This window comes from Podarcis liolepis, assembly GCF_965112155.1.
Source record: "Podarcis liolepis genome assembly, chromosome: 10".
Lineage (NCBI taxonomy): Eukaryota > Metazoa > Chordata > Lepidosauria > Squamata > Lacertidae > Podarcis > Podarcis liolepis.
This window is the reverse complement of record NC_139562.1, coordinates 40,223,736-40,240,623: the sequence shown is the minus strand read 5'-3', so window position 1 is coordinate 40,240,623 and position 16,888 is coordinate 40,223,736. Positions and strand designations below refer to the sequence as shown.

General features: G+C 50.3%; 2 protein-coding genes across 3 annotated transcripts in view; one reads left to right on the top strand and one right to left on the bottom strand.

The window, feature by feature from the left end:
• Window positions 1-1,201: 1,201 nt before the first annotated feature.
• On the bottom strand, window positions 1,202-5,881 carry CCDC59 (coiled-coil domain containing 59; the record flags this gene model as incomplete). The annotated part of the gene is made up of 4 exons (XM_083463119.1): window positions 1,202-1,537; window positions 2,448-2,547; window positions 3,588-3,813; window positions 5,743-5,881. 4 exons carry the CDS (start codon window positions 5,879-5,881, stop codon window positions 1,376-1,378), a joined length of 627 nt encoding a protein of 208 aa, XP_083319245.1. The 3' UTR covers window positions 1,202-1,375.
• Window positions 5,882-6,142: 261 nt separating this feature from the next.
• METTL25 (methyltransferase like 25) overlaps window positions 6,143-16,888 on the top strand; it is a gene marked incomplete at its 5' end in the record, with an annotated part of 49,773 nt that continues 39,027 nt past the window's right edge. For both annotated transcript variants that reach the window (XM_083463099.1, XM_083463098.1), the window contains one exon: window positions 6,143-6,431. In XM_083463099.1, the coding sequence (XP_083319225.1) occupies window positions 6,143-6,431 (289 nt within the window). The remainder of the gene's footprint in view (window positions 6,432-16,888) is intronic.

Sequence of the window (16,888 nt, the reverse complement as noted above, 5' to 3'; positions counted from 1 at the left end):
TTCACAGAGAAGGCCTTCTGCCTGGTTCCCTATAACCTCATTTCTCACAGAGAGGGAACCACCAGAAGGCCCTCGGCGCTGGACTTCAGTGTCTGAGCTGAATGCTGGGGGTGGAGACGCTCCTTCAGGTATTCAGGGCGGAGGCCATTTAGGGCTTTAAAGGTCAACACCAATACCTTGAATTGTGCCCGGAAATGTACTGGGAGTCAATGTAGGTGTTATGTGGTTTCGGCAGCCACTCCCAGTCACCAGTCCAGCTCCTGCATTCTGGATTAGTTGTAGTTTCCAGGTCACCTTCAAAGGTAGCCCCACATAGAGCACATTGCAGTAGTCCAAGCGGGAGATAACCAGGGTATGCACCACTCTGGCGAGACAGTCTGATTACAAGGTGTGTGTGTGGTTGTGTCCCACCTACGATCCATGGGTAAAACTTAAAACACACATGAAATTTAACACTCCAGGCCTGTGTTAGCCAAATGGAAGAAAAAGGCAGAAACATAGCATTTTCATTTTTTTAAAAAAGTATTTTAATCTCCCCAATATAAGGGCTGCTTCATATTGCTTTTTATTGCATTGACAACAGTGAGCTTCAGTGATCAAACCTGGCATTAGAGACGTGTATCTCCATATGTGTCATCTATCATTGCACAACCAAAGTGTTGCAGCGCCCAAGACTGACTTGGAAGGAGGATACACAGGATTAAGATGTTACATTTGTGTAAGAGCATCATACAGCAAAAGAAGAAAAATCATTCCATGGATTGACTCTGCTTATGTACCTATCTTCTTTGATTCTGCTATTGACAGAACCACTTTTCATTATCTTAAAATCAATACATATTGCTTTGCTTCCCAATAAAACTCGTGTCAACCAGGCTTTTCGTTATGAGTTAGTACTTGACGGCAGTGCAGCTATTCATTAATATAATAAAATATCAGTACCTCCATCCATTAATCACACTTCCAACAATTATATACTAAGTGAGATTGAATCAGGAATAGTCTCGTGTTTGTTGTGGTAAACAGTGTAATGCCCATTCTAAGAACACAGGTGAAGTAACAGCTGGATGGGTTAAAAACCAAGACCACAAGAATTCAGAGATTTTAGCTAAAATTAGACCACTGCTGGTCTAATGCAGATACATGTATTTATTTTAAAATACTACTAGAAAAATATGATACCCAGATTTGCAAGTTCAGATAGTTTGAAAACAGATTTTATTCTGATACCCTCAAAATACTTTCATCATAATTTTGTACACTTTCCCAAGAGCCAATTCTTTAATATCAGGTTTTCCAATACTGAGGAGGGATAACAAGTTTTATCATCTTAAAGGCTCATTTTTGTTTGCACCTGTAATAAAAAAACAAGAGTTTATGGGTTTTTCTGTATTTTCTGAAGGAGGTACTCCATTTGTAAGTTTAGATTTGGCTGTCCTTTTCTTGTCTTTTTACTTAAAATTTTATAAGCTTCCATTTTCTTCTGTTTGTAGAGCTTTTGAGCTTTTTCTATTTCTTCCCTTCTTTTTATGGCTGCCTGAAATAATAAAGAAATACCCAAGTAATTAAAAGAAGTATGACTTTCATACTTTTTAAGAAATTATTTTTACATATATATAAATGCAAGTTGCAAATATCTTACGGGTATATATGCTAGGAAAATAAATGGTGATATCTAGAAATATTTGTCCATGATACCTCCTTCATTTGTTCCAATGTTTTTAGTGCGAAAAATAAGTAATCAACACAGTTACCTATCTAATGACAAAGTCCAGGGTTGTCTTTCTATTGTCTTTCTGATACAGGGGGGAAAGCACATTTGCTTATGTTATTGCATTGTTCTTCATGGTTAGGACTACAGTGCACCTGTTTCAGAAGACATCAGACTGGTGGATCTCTTGGGCATGACTGATGAGAGCAATAATCAGGGGGAGGGGGGAGAAAGACATAGCATCTTTCAAGGACTGGAAGAAACACCATGGACAGAATAATTGCCACACAGAAAGAACAAGGATATAGTTTTGAGTTCCTCATTTACAGTTTTATTAATCATTTAATGTTTCAACAAAAACAGAAACTATTAATATTGCAGTTGTTGTATAAGGGATTATGATTATGACCAGAATGTAATTGAAACTAGTAAGATTTTGGAATGCAGAAATAAAGAAAATCATGAAACCATCAAGTATAGCATGCAGGGGGCCACTTTAAATTATATAATTTGGTATTTGAAAGATTGGTATTAATAATTGTATTATAAAAAAACCAGACTGGTGGACCCCTTTCCAACAATATATAGAGTGAGTTACATAAAATTATCATGAGCTATAAGACAAAAGAAGTTGCCCGCATCAACTTCAGTGCTAGGGAATAAAATAAAACTCTCACATCTTCCCACTCTCTAAAGTGCTAACTTTCTGTAAGAAACTTAAGACTTTAAGACTTACCTCTTTTTTCTTCTCTCGTTCGGCTTTTATTTTCTCATATTCTTCTTTTGCTTTCTGGTTTGAGGTTTTCGTTTTAAATTTTCGATGAACCGTGTTGCACCTGCATTAGACAAACAAACCAGTGAGTAAAAGTATTGCTTTTCGATTAATGCAATTATACTATTCGTGTAAAGTTTGCAATTCTGATTCAGTGCTTTCAATGGTCCTCTCAATACCATTTGGAAAAGTGCAGCAACAACAACAGGGCTGTGCTGGGGAAAGGAGTCTATTGCTCATCTGACCTACAGAACTGCTTTTGCCAACACCACCTTTCAGATAGGCAGCATTGTCTGCTATTCTGCATCTATCATGTTCAGAGCAATTATCATCGACCTATAAATCGGATTTAACTATTTTGAGCTGCTTGAGATCTATTATGTTTGAAAAGTGGTTTGCAACTATTAAGAAAAATGCATATGTAATCATGTAACTTCCTTATATGTACCATAACTTTATTCCCCACATTTATTCTATGTATTTATTCTATGTATTTATTCTATGTACCAATGTGGTGCCTTACAGTTCCTATCAACCTCAGCAAACGTGGTCAGGGACTCTGGGGTTGCAGCACTCATCTCGCTTTACAGGCCGAGGGAGCTGGTGTTTGTCCACTTCCGCAGACAGTTTTTCCGCAGACATGTGGCCAGCATGACTAAGCCGCTTCTGGGGGAACCAGAGCAGCGCACAGAAACACCGTTTACCTTCCTGCTGGAGGTAGGAATTTATCTACTTGCACTTTGTGCTTTCGAACTGCTAGGTTGGCAGGAGCTGGGACTGAGCAACGGGAGCTCACCCCGTCGCGGGGATTTGAACTGCCAACCTTTCGATTGGCAAGCCCAAGTGGCACAGTGGTTTAACCCACAGCGCCACCCGCATCCCTTAGGACAATTTACTATAATTTGACCCAAATCCTAAAATAGCTGAACTATTTTATATGCTGTTACTGCTAGTTGCTACCTTTTTCACTGAACTAAACTTGGAAAATGAAAGATTACCCTGAATGGAACTAAAATGCTGTGAAAACACCTGCTAGAAGAATAACCTAGGCTCACCTTTAAAAAGGAATTATAGGATAAAAGCAGTTCCCAAAAGGTTTCTTACTTTGTGGTTGCAATTTCCTCTTCTTTTGGTATAGCAGGGCGAACATTCCTAGGCTTCCGTTGTTTCTTAAGCATTTCCTCTTCAGCTAAGTAAAGATGCTTCAGGTGTTCTGGGTAATCTTCTTTGTACCCAATGTTCTTCTGAGAATTGGCATTGCTTTCCTTTTTAAGCAATTTCTTGTAGTCACGTTGGATCTTTTGCTTTCTCCAAAAGGCAAAACCCTGTCCTATAGACACCAAAAAAAGATGTGGAATAAGAAAAAAGTGTGATTAAAACTACAAATGTTATAACATAACACTCTCTTTTACTAATGCTTCTTCCAGATAAACTTTGACATAATGCTCCATCTTCTCTTGAAGAACTGTAGTTAATAGGGTCAACTCGAATGTTGAGCAAGCTGACTTGCTCATGTAAAAGAACTTAACCTTGCTCTCTACCCTTTCTGCAAACTCGTCTCTGGGAGCCCTTGCTTTCACATGGTCTTACTAAGTTATAGCTGGGTTCCTGTGATGTGTGAATGTGATCACTGTCTCTTCCTTTGCAAACTGATGGAAGACCTTGTTGGGCAGGTAGGTAAGGTCAAACTTTATACTTAACAGCCCTTAGTAAGCCTAAGGTCCTAACCATGTCTACCCAGAAGCAAGTCCAACTGAACTCCAAGGTGAGTAGGGTTAGGACTGCAGCCTAAGCTATGAGCCCCGCAAAGCTCACTTCTAAGTGAACAATGTTTAAATAAAATGTTTTGCCAGGATGTCACATTTTGTGGTTAATCTTATTATTATTTATTAAATTTGTATACCATCCTTCATCCAAAGACTGCAGGGTGGTTCACACAAACCCATTTTAAAGGCGACAGAATATTAATTAGCCCAAGGCCTGGTTATTAAAAAAACCATTTTTGCCTGGTACCTAAAGATACGTAATGAACACACCAAGTGAGGCTCCCTGGGACAGCACTCCACAAATGAAGAGCCACTGCAGAAAAGGCCCAGTTGGTACTGGCACCTTCCAGACCTCTTGTGGAGAAGGCACACAAAGATGTTTGCAGGGTCTGGACCGGGTCATATGGGGAAAGGCGGTACTTGAGATAATTACAGCCCTGGGCAATTTAAGGCTTTATAGGTCAAGACCAGCACTTTGAATTGGGCCCAGAAACAAATCTGCAGCCAGGGCAGTCAGGCCAGGAACAGTTGTAAGATGCTTAAACTGTCTAGGACCAGTGAACAACCTGGACGCCAAACTCTGCACCAGTGGAAGTTTCTGAACTGCCTTCAGTGGCAGCCCTATGTAGAACGTGTTGCAAGAGTCTAAGCTAGAGGATACCAGAGCATAGACAGCAATAGTGAGGCTCTCCTTGTCCAGGATGGGCCACCAGCAGAAGCTGACGGAAGGCACTCTGCGCCACCGAAGCCACTTGCAGGGAACAGCAGTAGATCCAGAAGTACCACACACCCCTAACTCAAGACGGCCAGAACGATACCACAGTCAATGGTATCGAAAGCTGCCAGGGGAGGTCGAGGAGAACGAACAAGGATGCATTTTCCTACCTCTAGTGACAACCAAATGCATGGCAACCAAAGCAGCTTCTGCGCCAAAGCCAGGCCTAAACCCTGACCAAAATGGATATCCAAACTTAGCCACATTCTTCTGACTTTTAGAAGACATCTGAAGGTTTAGGGACGTTTTTAATATTTGAGGTTTTACAGTGGTACCTCAGATTACATACGCTTTAGGTAACAGACTCCGCTAACCCAGAAATAGTGCTTCAGGTTAAGAACTTTGCTTCAGGATGAGAACAGAAATCGTGCTCCGGCGGAGTGGCGGCAGTGGGAGGCCCCATTAGCTAAAATGGTGCTTCAGGTTAAGAACAGTTTCAGGTTAAGAACGGACCTCCAGAACGAATTAAGTACTTAACCTGAGGCACCATTGTATTGTGTTTTTAATATTCTGTTGGAAGCCGCCCAGAGTGGCTGGGGAAACCCAGCCAGAAGGGCGGGGTAGAAATAATAATAATAATAATAATAATAATAATAATAATTCAACGTGCACCATTGATTCCAATGGGTCTATTCAGAGTACGACTTAGCTGCTTATCGCCCAGTGTTTATAGGCGCCCCACTCCCCCCGCCTTCAGCTCCTTCCTGGCTGGCCTTACCCTCCCGGACGCTCCCTCGCACCAGACGCGGGTCTTTCCTCCACTGCCGTTTCCGACCGGGGCGAACCTGCGACTTCTTCTCCACCCCAGCATCTTTCTCGGCGCCCGGCGCCTCTCTCTTCCTCGCTACAGGCGCCATCTGCCAACTTCCGCTCGGCTTCGCCGCGCGCCGATGACGTAATCCAACCGGCGACCCGCTTCTCTTCGGCCGCGGCAGTCGCCCTTATCCCTGATGAAGAGAAATCGCTGGCCTTTCTGTCGGTGCTCGATTCGCTTAGCCTGGACAGGGCATTCGAGAGCGAACGGGCGTCCTTGGAGACGGACAGGCTCTCCCAATCGAGCGCCGAGCCCTTCCTTTTACGCCTGAGCAGCTCGGCTCCATCCGTTCCCCCCGCCGGCGATGTCGCGGCGCGTCCACGAGGCTTCCGCGCCGGTCCCCGGGCCGAACCGCCCTCTTCCCCCGGAGCTGCCGGCGGAGACGGTGGTGGCGCGGCTGCGGGCGGTGGCGCGCTTCCTGGGACGGATGCTTTCGCTGTGCCGGGCCCACACGGTGGACTTCTACACTCGCGGCCTGTGGGAGAAGATGGTGGCGCTTCCCCCGGAGGCGGTGCTGGAAGCGCTGAGCGGAGAGAGGCTTCAGCAGCTCCTGGAGGAGCCGCCTCTGCAGCGCCCCCTGGAGGAGGCCGCCGGTAAGCGCCTCCACGCTGCTTAGAAGGCGGCCCGCAGCGCACGTGGGCGGGGGGCGGGGGTCTCCACTGGCTATTAGCAAAAGCGTTTGCCTTTTATTTATTTTATTTTATATTTTAATTTTATATTTATTTTATTGCAGTGGTACCTTGGTTCTCAAACTTAGTCCTTTCCGGAAGTCCGTTCCAAATCCAAAGCATTCCAAAACCGAGGCGCAGTTGCTTTCCCATAGAAAGTAATGCAAAACGGATTAATCTGTTCCAGACTTTTAAAAACAACCCCCAAAACAGCAATTTAACATGAATTTTACTATCTAACGAGACCATTGATCCATAAAATGAAAGCAATAAACAATGTACTGCAGTCACACAATCAGTCTATCAGTAGGTGAACTGGGTTCCACACAGTCCCAGAAACAAAACCAAAAAGCCACAAAAATGCAATATAAATAGGAAAAACAGACAGACCTTGGCATAACACTCAAAACAGAAGTGTAGCACTCAAAACAGAGCACGTTCGCAAACCGGAACACTTACTCCCAGGTTTGCAGTGTTTAGGTTCCAAGTTTTAGTACCAAGGCGTTTGAGAACCAAGGTACCACTGTATTTTATTATTTGTTTACGGATCTCTGTGCCCCACCTTCTTCCAACAAGTGAATTCAAGGCGGCTTACAGAAAGAACCCATTATTTATCGATGATCTTAACATAAAGGAAAGGAAACGTTGAATTGCAGTTAGATGCTTATACAGTCAGATATCTGTATGATATATTTACTACACTTGATCTTAGCCCAAAGGCCAAGAAGCCACGTACATGATATATTTGTGCAAAGAACGGCATTGCTTGCAATGAGACATTTAAATTTATTTAGGCACATTGGTTCCCAAACTCCCCACCACCGTGGACAACTTGAAGTTGTAGGGTTGCCATAGTTTGAAGACCAAAGAACCGGACACATTTGCCGACTTCTGCTTTTAACCGTGGATTCCTATGATGGCTCTCATTTTACATACCCATGAAAAAGAGGATGTGTCCTGGAAAAAGAGGACATATGGGGAAAGAGGACGTGTCCTGGAAAAAGAGGACATATGGGGAAAAAGAGGACATAAGGCAACACTACATTATTGTCTTGTCACACCACTTAATAGTTTTCTGCCCTTTTGTATAATGTAGCAGATGCTGTGTAATTTTTAAATGGTATATTTATTGCTTCTTTTGTTTCTTGCATTTTTATTGTGTTACGGTTTGAATTTCGTAGAACACAATTAAAAATCAATATAAAAGAAGCAATAAAGATACAATTTAAAAATCAGTATGAATGTTGATTTTTCCCATCTTCAACCACAAATCCACAGAGATGCTGCAAACCCCCTGAGTAAAGCTCTCAGATCACAGTTTGGGAACCCCTGTGAGACTATATAACATATATATTTATTATAATTGAAATTAACTATTTGAAATAATATTTTTAAATGTTTTTTCAATGGTAACATTTTAAAAAATGTAACAACATAATAAAACATAACCACAAAGGGAACAGTACTGGGAGGGGGAAGTTAACCAGAACAATAATATTAGTATTGGAAACATTGTTTTAACCAATTATTTAAGAAAACATAGTGTTGGAGCATGGTAAGCTGTAAGCAGTGGAGCCATGAAATGTAAAATGTACCCAGATATTTCTGGATAAAACTGGTGATCTTTCACAATTGCAGTAGTTGCCAGTAATCCTAGCTTTGCTATGCTACATGTGCTGGTCCCGGGGGTAAGGTACCGTGAGTGTAGCAGAGTCCACACGAAGAGGGGCGAGGTCCGATGCAGAGAGCCGGGCGGGGAACAGGAACGCTGGAACAGAAGGCGGAGCAGGTAACAGGAACGCCGGATGGTCGGGAACAGGAGGCCGAGCATGGAACAGGAGTACTGGATAGTCAGGAACAGGAAGCCGAGCAGGGATCAAGAACACAGGAAGGTCCGTAGCCAACAACGACGTTGCTCCCGCAACCTGGGGCCGGCCTGACTGGGCTTTTATCCTCTTCTAAGGTCAGGGGCGGTCCCGACCCCCAGGAGCCCCGCCTCCTCTGGCCTTAAGGCGAGCACTCCTCCTGGGGGCAACCAGTTCCCTTCGCCTCTCTGCCCTAAGCCTCTGCAGATCAGGAGAGGCCGAAGGGTTACTGGGCCCTGGAGGAGGCTCACCTGTGGCCACTGAGTCATCCAGCACCTCTGGGGCCAGAATGGTTTCACCTGGTGCCTGCTCTTGAGTTTCCTCAGCATCTAGGCCTTGCCCCAGTTCAGCCGGCCCTGGAGGCGGGGACTCCTGTGCCGGCTGGGATTCCTCCGGATCGCTCTCAGACTCGGAATCCCAGGCCATCACACCATCCCCCCTCCCAGGCCCCCCCTCACTTGAGGGTCCGGACCCGGCTTGCTGGGGTACGCCGCATGAAACTCTCGGATGCAGGCAGGCGCGTGGACGTTGGCCGCTGGTTCCCAGGAACGGTCCTCTGGCCCATACCCCTTCCAGTCAATGAGATACTGCAGCCTTCCCCTGCGGTATCGGGAGTCCAGAATGCGTTCCACCTTGTACTCAGGCTCTCCCTGCACCAAAACTGGCTGCGGTCGGGGACGGTTCGGGTGGAACTCGTCGGGTGGGGCCACCAGACTCAGAAGGGACCTGTGGAATACCGGGTGAACCTTCAGGTGTGCTGGCAACCGGAGACGGAAAGCTACAGGCGAGACCTGGTTCACGATAGGGAACGGGCCGGTGAACCGGGCGTCCAGCTTCCGCGAAGGTCGAGAAGGGTGGAGGTGGCGAGTGGAAAGCCACACCAGGTCACCGACGTGAAGTTCCGGCCCCACCTGGCGGTGGCGGTCGGCCTGGACCTTGTACGCCTCCTTGGCCTGGCGCAGCTGCTCCATCAACAGCTGTTGCTGGGACTGGAGCTCCTGAAGCCACTCTGTCACCGCAGGGACCGCAGATGCCGGCAGCACATCCGGAAACAACCGTGGATGAAAACCATAACTGGCTTGGAACGGGGTCTGCTGGGTGGACGCATTCACCGCGTTGTTATAAGCGAACTCCGCCAATGCTAGGTGGTCGACCCAGTCGTCCTGCTGGTAGCTGCAGTAACACCGGAGGTACTGTTCCAGCACCGCGTTCGCCCGTTCCGTCTGGCCATCCGTCTGTGGGTGGTAAGCAGATGAGAGACAGACCTCTGTCCCGAGGGCCTGGTGCAAAGCACGCCAAAACCGGGACGTGAACTGAACGCCACGGTCGGACACTACACGCTCAGGTAGGCCATGCAGGCGGAAGACATGCTGAAGGTACAGCTGCGCGGTTTCCTTAGCTGAGGGTACGGATGGGCAGGGGGCACAGTGCACCATCTTCGTGAAGTGGTCGGAGAAAACTAGAAGGCAGGTGCAGCCACGAGACGGGGGTAACTCCACTACAAAGTCCAAAGAAACTGTGTGCCAAGGACGTGGTGGAACCGGCAACGGCTGAAGAAGGCCGGGGGGTCGCCCGGTAGGCCCCTTGGCCCGCCTGCAGACGTCACAACCAGCGACGTAGCGAGCCACGTCGGCCTTCAAACGGGGCCACCAAAACTCACGGCTTACCAGATGGGTGGTCCGATACCGCCCAAAGTGCCCCGCCGCTGGCGCATCATGGGTCACCCGGAGAATCTCAGCCCGCAGCGGCCCTGATGGGATGTACAGGCGCCCGTGGTGCAGCAGAAGACCCTGATGCGAGACCAGCCCTGGATACTGAGGGCATGATCCTTCGGCCAGTTCCCGGAGTCGTTCCTGGGCCCAAGCGTCGACCCGCTGCTGTTCCCGCACCCGAGCCTGCAGTGGCTCAACCTCCTGGGTGGCCAGGAATGCAGCTGGTGGTAGGATCGTGGTGGGTGCTGCTTGCTGAACCGTGTCTACGTTGTCTTCGGGTTTCCGGGACAGGGCATCCGCCTTCTGGTTTTGGGAGCTAGGGATGTAGCGGATCCGGAACTGGAACCGGGAAAAGAACAACGCCCACCGGATCTGCCTTTGGTTCAGCTTGCGGGTGGTCTGGAGGTATTCCAGGTTCCGGTGGTCGGTTCTCACCTCCACCGGGTGTCGTGCTCCTTCAAGATGATGGCGCCAAACCTCAAAGGCCACCTTGATGGCCAGTAGTTCCCGCTCCCACACGGTATAGTTACGCTCCGCTGGGAGGAGCTGGCGGGAATAGAAGGCGCAGGGTAAAAGTGGCGCTTCCGGTCCGTGCTGCTGAGACAAGACGGCACCGAGAGCCGTACTGGAGGCGTCAGTCTCTACCACAAAGGGTCGAGAAGGATCCGGATGTTGCAAGATTGGCGCTCTCTGGAAACAGGCCTTCAACCCTTGAAACGCCTCCTCCGCCTCCTTGTCCCAGGAAAACGGCGTCTTGGGGCGCAGTAGTCGGGTCAACGGGGTGGTGCGGTGAGCATAGTCCGCAATGAAAGTCCGGTAATAGTTGGTGAACCCCAGGAAACGCTGTAGGTCCTTGCGGTTCCGAGGTGCCGCCCATTCTCGAACCGCTGCCACCTTCCCAGGATCCATCTGCACCCCACCTGGTGAGAGTCGGTGACCCAGGAAGTCCACTGACCGCTGATGAAACTCGCACTTGCTGAGCTTTGCATACAGACGATGCTCGCGCAAGCGCTGCAGCACGGTCCGGACATGGCCTTCGTGGCACGCCGGGTCACGGGAGTAAACCAGAATGTCATCCAAGTACACCACCACGTACTTGTCTAGTAAGTCCTGGAACACGTGGTTGATGTACCGTTGGAACACAGCAGGCGCGTTGCACAAACCAAAGGGCATAACCAGGTATTCGAACTGTCCGTACCGGGTCCCAAATGCGGTCTTCCACTCATCCCCGGCGCGGATCCGAATCAAATTGTAGGCACCCCGGAGATCTAGCTTGGTGAACACCTGCGCCCCTTGCACCCGCTCCAGTAACTCCGAAATAAGGGGCAAGGGGTACCGGTCCGGGATGGTAATTTTGTTCAGGGCCCGGTAATCATGGCAAAGGCGGAGCTCCCCACATTTCTTTTTAACAAAGAGCACTGGTGCAGCAGTGGGCGAGGTAGAAGGCCTAATGAACCCACGCTCCAGGTTCTTGCGCAAGAAGTCCTGTAAAGCCTCGCGCTCTGGCTCTGTTAACGAGTATAAGCGACTCACCGGTAGAGGCGCTCCGGGCTGGAGGTCTATGCCACAGTCAAAGGACCGATGCGGCGGCAGCTGGTCTGCCCCCCGTTCCTCAAACACGTCGTGATATTCCCGGTATTCAGCGGGGAGCGTTGCAGCAACCTCCTCAGTGGGCGCAGCCGCTAGCATCTCAGTCTCAGCAGGAGAACTGGGGTCTGGGAAGTGTACAGTCCGTTTGACCCAGTCGATCCGCACATTGTGAGCCTCCAGCCAGTCCATCCCAAGCACCAGGGGGAACCGGGGCATGGAGGCAATATCCAGAGTTCGCATCTCACGGTGCTGCTGGAGGCACAGGACCAGGAGCTGGGTCTCCTGAGTGACGGCACCCGAACGCAGGGGCCGTCCGTCGATTGCCTCCACCTGCACCGGTTCTGGCTTGTTCCGAAGTGGCACCCGATGCTGGGCAGCAAAAGCAGCGTCCATATAAGAGCGGGTTGCGCCCGAATCCACCAGCGCATGGGTAAGAATCCATGGCCCTCCTGGAGGGTATAGATGTACCGGAACCATAAGGTGTTGTAATTCAATTGGTGCGGCCCCATTCTGTGCTGTTTGGGACCCCAGGTAGCCAGGGCCATCAGCTACTGGGGTTTGGTGGTTTCCCTGCGGCTGGCGTTTCTCAGGACAGGACCTTGCATAGTGTCCGCTTCCGCCACAATAGAGACATAGATTCCCCTCCCGACGCCGCGACTTCTCTGCGGGGGAGAGGCGTGGCCGCACTGCCCCAAGCTGCATAGGTACCTCCAATGACTTAGCTGGGCCCGTGGGGCTGCTGGTAGACACTGGGGCCAAGAACTGGAGGTGCCGGCGGTCCCGAGCCTGACGCCGGTCCTCTAGCCGATCGTCAATCTGTAGACTCCATTGAATAAGAGTGTCTAGCGTGGTGGGGCGTTCCATTGTGGCCAGCTGGTCCAGTATCTCATCTGAAAGCCCCTCGAGATACTGGTCCCGGAGAGCCGAGTCGTTCCAGGTCAAGTCCTGTGCCAGCAGCCGGAATTCTGCGGTGTATGCGGCCACCGTGGTCTTGCCCTGCCTCAACCGCCGAATCGCCCGGTTGGCTTGACTCTCCTTCTGGGGGTTGCCGAACGCGGCCTCCAACAGATTGCAAAACCCCCCGTAGTCTGTCAGCAAGGGGGAGTCTTGCCTGAGCAGCGGCAACGCCCACTTGGCCGCCTGGTCCTTTAACAAACTAATCAAAAAATGCACCTTGGTGCGGTCGTCAGGGAAATTCCGGGCGCGCCCCTGAATATACAGCTTGGCCTGGGCAAGGAACATGGGAAAGCTGGCCGGGGCCCCATCAAATTTCTCAGGCAAAGCCACTGGGTACTTGCCAGAAGCGTCGGCCCCAGGAGCCGGTAGGGCGTCCAAACGCTGCTGCAGTGCCGTAACCGCGTTACTGAGCTGCTGCACGGTGTGCCTCAAAGCCTGGTTCTCCTGGGCTATTGCCAACGGTGTAGCCGCTTGGTCGGCCATGGCCTCTGACTCTTCCCGAACGCACCCCTACGAAGGGGGAGTGCGGGTGTGGCGGGAGCAAACTGTGCTGGTCCCGGGGGTAAGGTACCGTGAGTGTAGCAGAGTCCACACGAAGAGGGGCGAGGTCCGATGCAGAGAGCCGGGCGGGGAACAGGAACGCTGGAACAGAAGGCGGAGCAGGTAACAGGAACGCCGGATGGTCGGGAACAGGAGGCCGAGCATGGAACAGGAGTACTGGATAGTCAGGAACAGGAAGCCGAGCAGGGATCAAGAACACAGGAAGGTCCGTAGCCAACAACGACGTTGCTCCCGCAACCTGGGGCCGGCCTGACTGGGCTTTTATCCTCTTCTAAGGTCAGGGGCGGTCCCGACCCCCAGGAGCCCCGCCTCCTCTGGCCTTAAGGCGAGCACTCCTCCTGGGGGCAACCAGTTCCCTTCGCCTCTCTGCCCTAAGCCTCTGCAGATCAGGAGAGGCCGAAGGGTTACTGGGCCCTGGAGGAGGCTCACCTGTGGCCACTGAGTCATCCAGCACCTCTGGGGCCAGAATGGTTTCACCTGGTGCCTGCTCTTGAGTTTCCTCAGCATCTAGGCCTTGCCCCAGTTCAGCCGGCCCTGGAGGCGGGGACTCCTGTGCCGGCTGGGATTCCTCCGGATCGCTCTCAGACTCGGAATCCCAGGCCATCACACTACATTTTACTTAGGGCAGGAAAGAAATTCTGGATTCTGATTTGCAGTCTTAAACTCATGGAATCACATATTTCTTGCGTCCAGAGGAGATTAAATTATTTTATGACATTTATATCTCTACTTTATTTCCATTAATGGAACTCAAGGGTTCCCATGCAACCTTCCATTCAGTCAATGGCTACTAAACTCCTTCCTGAGCATGCATATAGATTTACAGTGAGTGTATAAAAATGTTGATACAGTGGTACCCCGCAAGACGAACGCCTCGCAAGACGGAAAACCCGCTAGACGAAAGGGTTTTCCGTTTTGGAGGCGCTTCGCAAAACGAATTTCCCTATGGGCTTGCTTCGCAAGACGACAGCCCATAGGGAAATCTCAGGGACAGCGGGGAAGCGCAGCACGTCTTCCCCACTGTCCTCGGACCTCCTCCCGCCGCCAGCTTCGGAACGAAGCTCCGATGCCGGGCGGCGGAGGGGGAAAGCCTCCCGCCGCCGCGCGGCATCGGGACGAAGCCCCGATGCCGGGCGGCGGAGGGGGAAAGCCTCCCGCCGCCGCGTGGCATCGGGACGAAGCCCCGATGCCGGGCGGCAGAGGGGGAAAGCCTCCCGCCGCCGCGCGGCATCGGGAGGAAGCCCCGATGCCGGGCGGCGGAGGGGGAAAGCCTCCCGCCGCCGCGTGGCATCGGGACGAAGCCCCGATGCCGGGCGGCGGAGGGGGAAAGCCTCCCGCCGCCGCGCGGCATCGGGAGGAAGCCCCGATGCAGGGCGGCGGAGGGGAAAAGCCTCCCGCCGCCGCGCGGCATCGGGACGAAGCCCCGATGCCGGGCGGCGGAGGGGGAAAGCCTCCCGCCGCCGCGCGGCATCGGGAGGAAGCCCCGATGCCGGGCGGCGGAGGGGGAAAGCCTCCCGCCGCCGCGCGGCATCGGGAGGAAGCCCCGATGCCGGGCGGCGGAGGGGGAACGTCTCCTCCCGCCGCGCGGCATCGGGACGAAGCCCCGATGCCCGGCGGCGGAGGGGGAACGTCTCCCCCCGCCGCGCGGCATTGGGACGAAGCTCCGATGCCGGGAGGGGGAGGGGGAAAGCCTTCTCCCGCCGCCCGGCATCGGATGGCTTTCCTGAAGACTTGGGGTGGGAGGAGGGTTTTCCTTCCCACCGCCAACATTCAGAATGCTGTTCTGAATGTTGGCGGTGGGGAGGAAAAACCCTCCTCCCAGGCAAGCCCCGGGAACAGAGGGAAAGCGCTGCGCCCCTTCCCCTCTGTTCCCGTACCTGTCCTGAAGGCTTGCGGTGCGGAGAAAAGCCCTTCTCCGCACCGCCAGCCTGGCAAGCGGTTTCCCTAGGAACGCATTAATTGATTTTCAATGCATTCCTATGGGAAACCGTGCTTCGCAAGACGAAAAACCCGCAAGAAGAAAAAACTTGCGGAACGAATTAATTTCGTCTTGCGAGGCACCACTGTATCCGGCTGCAGATAAAATAGCATTGGGTTTCTAGATAGCTGACTTGACAGCCAGACATCAGCATTTTCCTCAGCATGTGCTATTTAGTGTGTTGCTACTGCTTTAGCATTGTGCAGCCCATCCTAATTCTGCCAGATTATAAATTTAGATAAATCTTATTCTCATTTTCTCAGATAGCGGTAGGTGGAGAAAAGTCAACTTTAGCCACTTACTCTCTCTTGCGGCAGCACCATAAGCTGCTTTACCTGAAGACAGGAAAGTTCTCAAGTGGGAGAAGCCAGCTTTGTGTATTTCCAAACCAAAAAATGGGTGTGAGGTCATATTATATGCACATCTGGTTAGTGCCAGGACCAATTGCCATTTGGCTCCTCTCCCAGGAGCTTCTTTTCCTCTCCCCTGCCCATTCATATTTTTTTTTTCTTTTGCACCACACCTATTTCTGAGCTTGTTGGCAGGCACTGTTTTATTATTTGAAGTCTGTACCGTGCCTATATATTTTAGGTACTTTTAAAATGAAAATACAGTACTTGAAAATCTCACTTAAGCCATTCGGAGGTTTCTGAAGGATGAGCTGGATAGAACTGCTGTAAATAAATGCAGATTTTTTTTTACTTTCCCCCCAAACTGCTGAACATTTCTACCATGGGTGAAAGAAGTCTGCTTTTGTTTTTGAGCAGAGATTGCCCACTCCCATATCTCCCACCCCCTGCCCACTCTTCAGTTTTCAAATTTTCACTTGCAAAAAAAAAGGAACAAGATGCTGACCTCGAAAAGACTAGAAAGCAGCAATCCTTAATAGTTATTGACACTGTTGATTTCTGTTTTGTTCCAGCTGGTATTGTAGGAGCTCCTGCCATAACTGTAAATTGAAACTACAGATTAACTCAGTGTGAACTGGATCTACAGTGGTGCCCCACAAGACGAATGCCTCGCAAGACGGAAAACTCGCTAGACGAAAGAGTTTTCCATTTTGGAGGTGCTTCGTAAAACAAATTTCCTATGGGCTTGCTTCGCAAGACGACAATGCCTTGCGAGTTCCTGCGGGTTTTTTTTCCTTTCTCCCCCCTTTTTCTAAGCCGCTAAGCCGCTTATCAGCTGATCCGATCAGCAGATAAGCCACTAAAAGCAGCTAAAAGCCGCTAATAGCGCTAAGCCGCTTATCAGCTGATCTGATCAGCAGATAAGCCGCTAATAGCGCTAAGCCGCTTATCAGCTGATCCGATCAGCAGATAAGCCTCTAAAAGCCGCTAATAGCGCTAATCCGCTAATCCTTCAATGGGCTTGCTTCGCAAGACGAAAAACACCGCTAGACGAAGAGAATCACAGAACTGATTCTTTTCGTCTTACGAGGCACCGCTGTAGCTGGTTTTTAACCCGCCCCGCCCCCCAAAGGCAGAAACAAATATATATGCATTTTCATCACTAAAGGACATTTTATGTGTTAAGGTTACATAATGGCTAGTTAGGCATATGCCATACACACACACACACACACACACACACATATTTTCTAGCAGTCTCAATGTGACTCTTGTCTCCAGTTATCAGAATCCACAGTGTGATGTGCGAAAGGTGAGGTGACAATATCTATTTGTGGGTATCCAGTTTTTGTTGCGTTGCATTAAGATT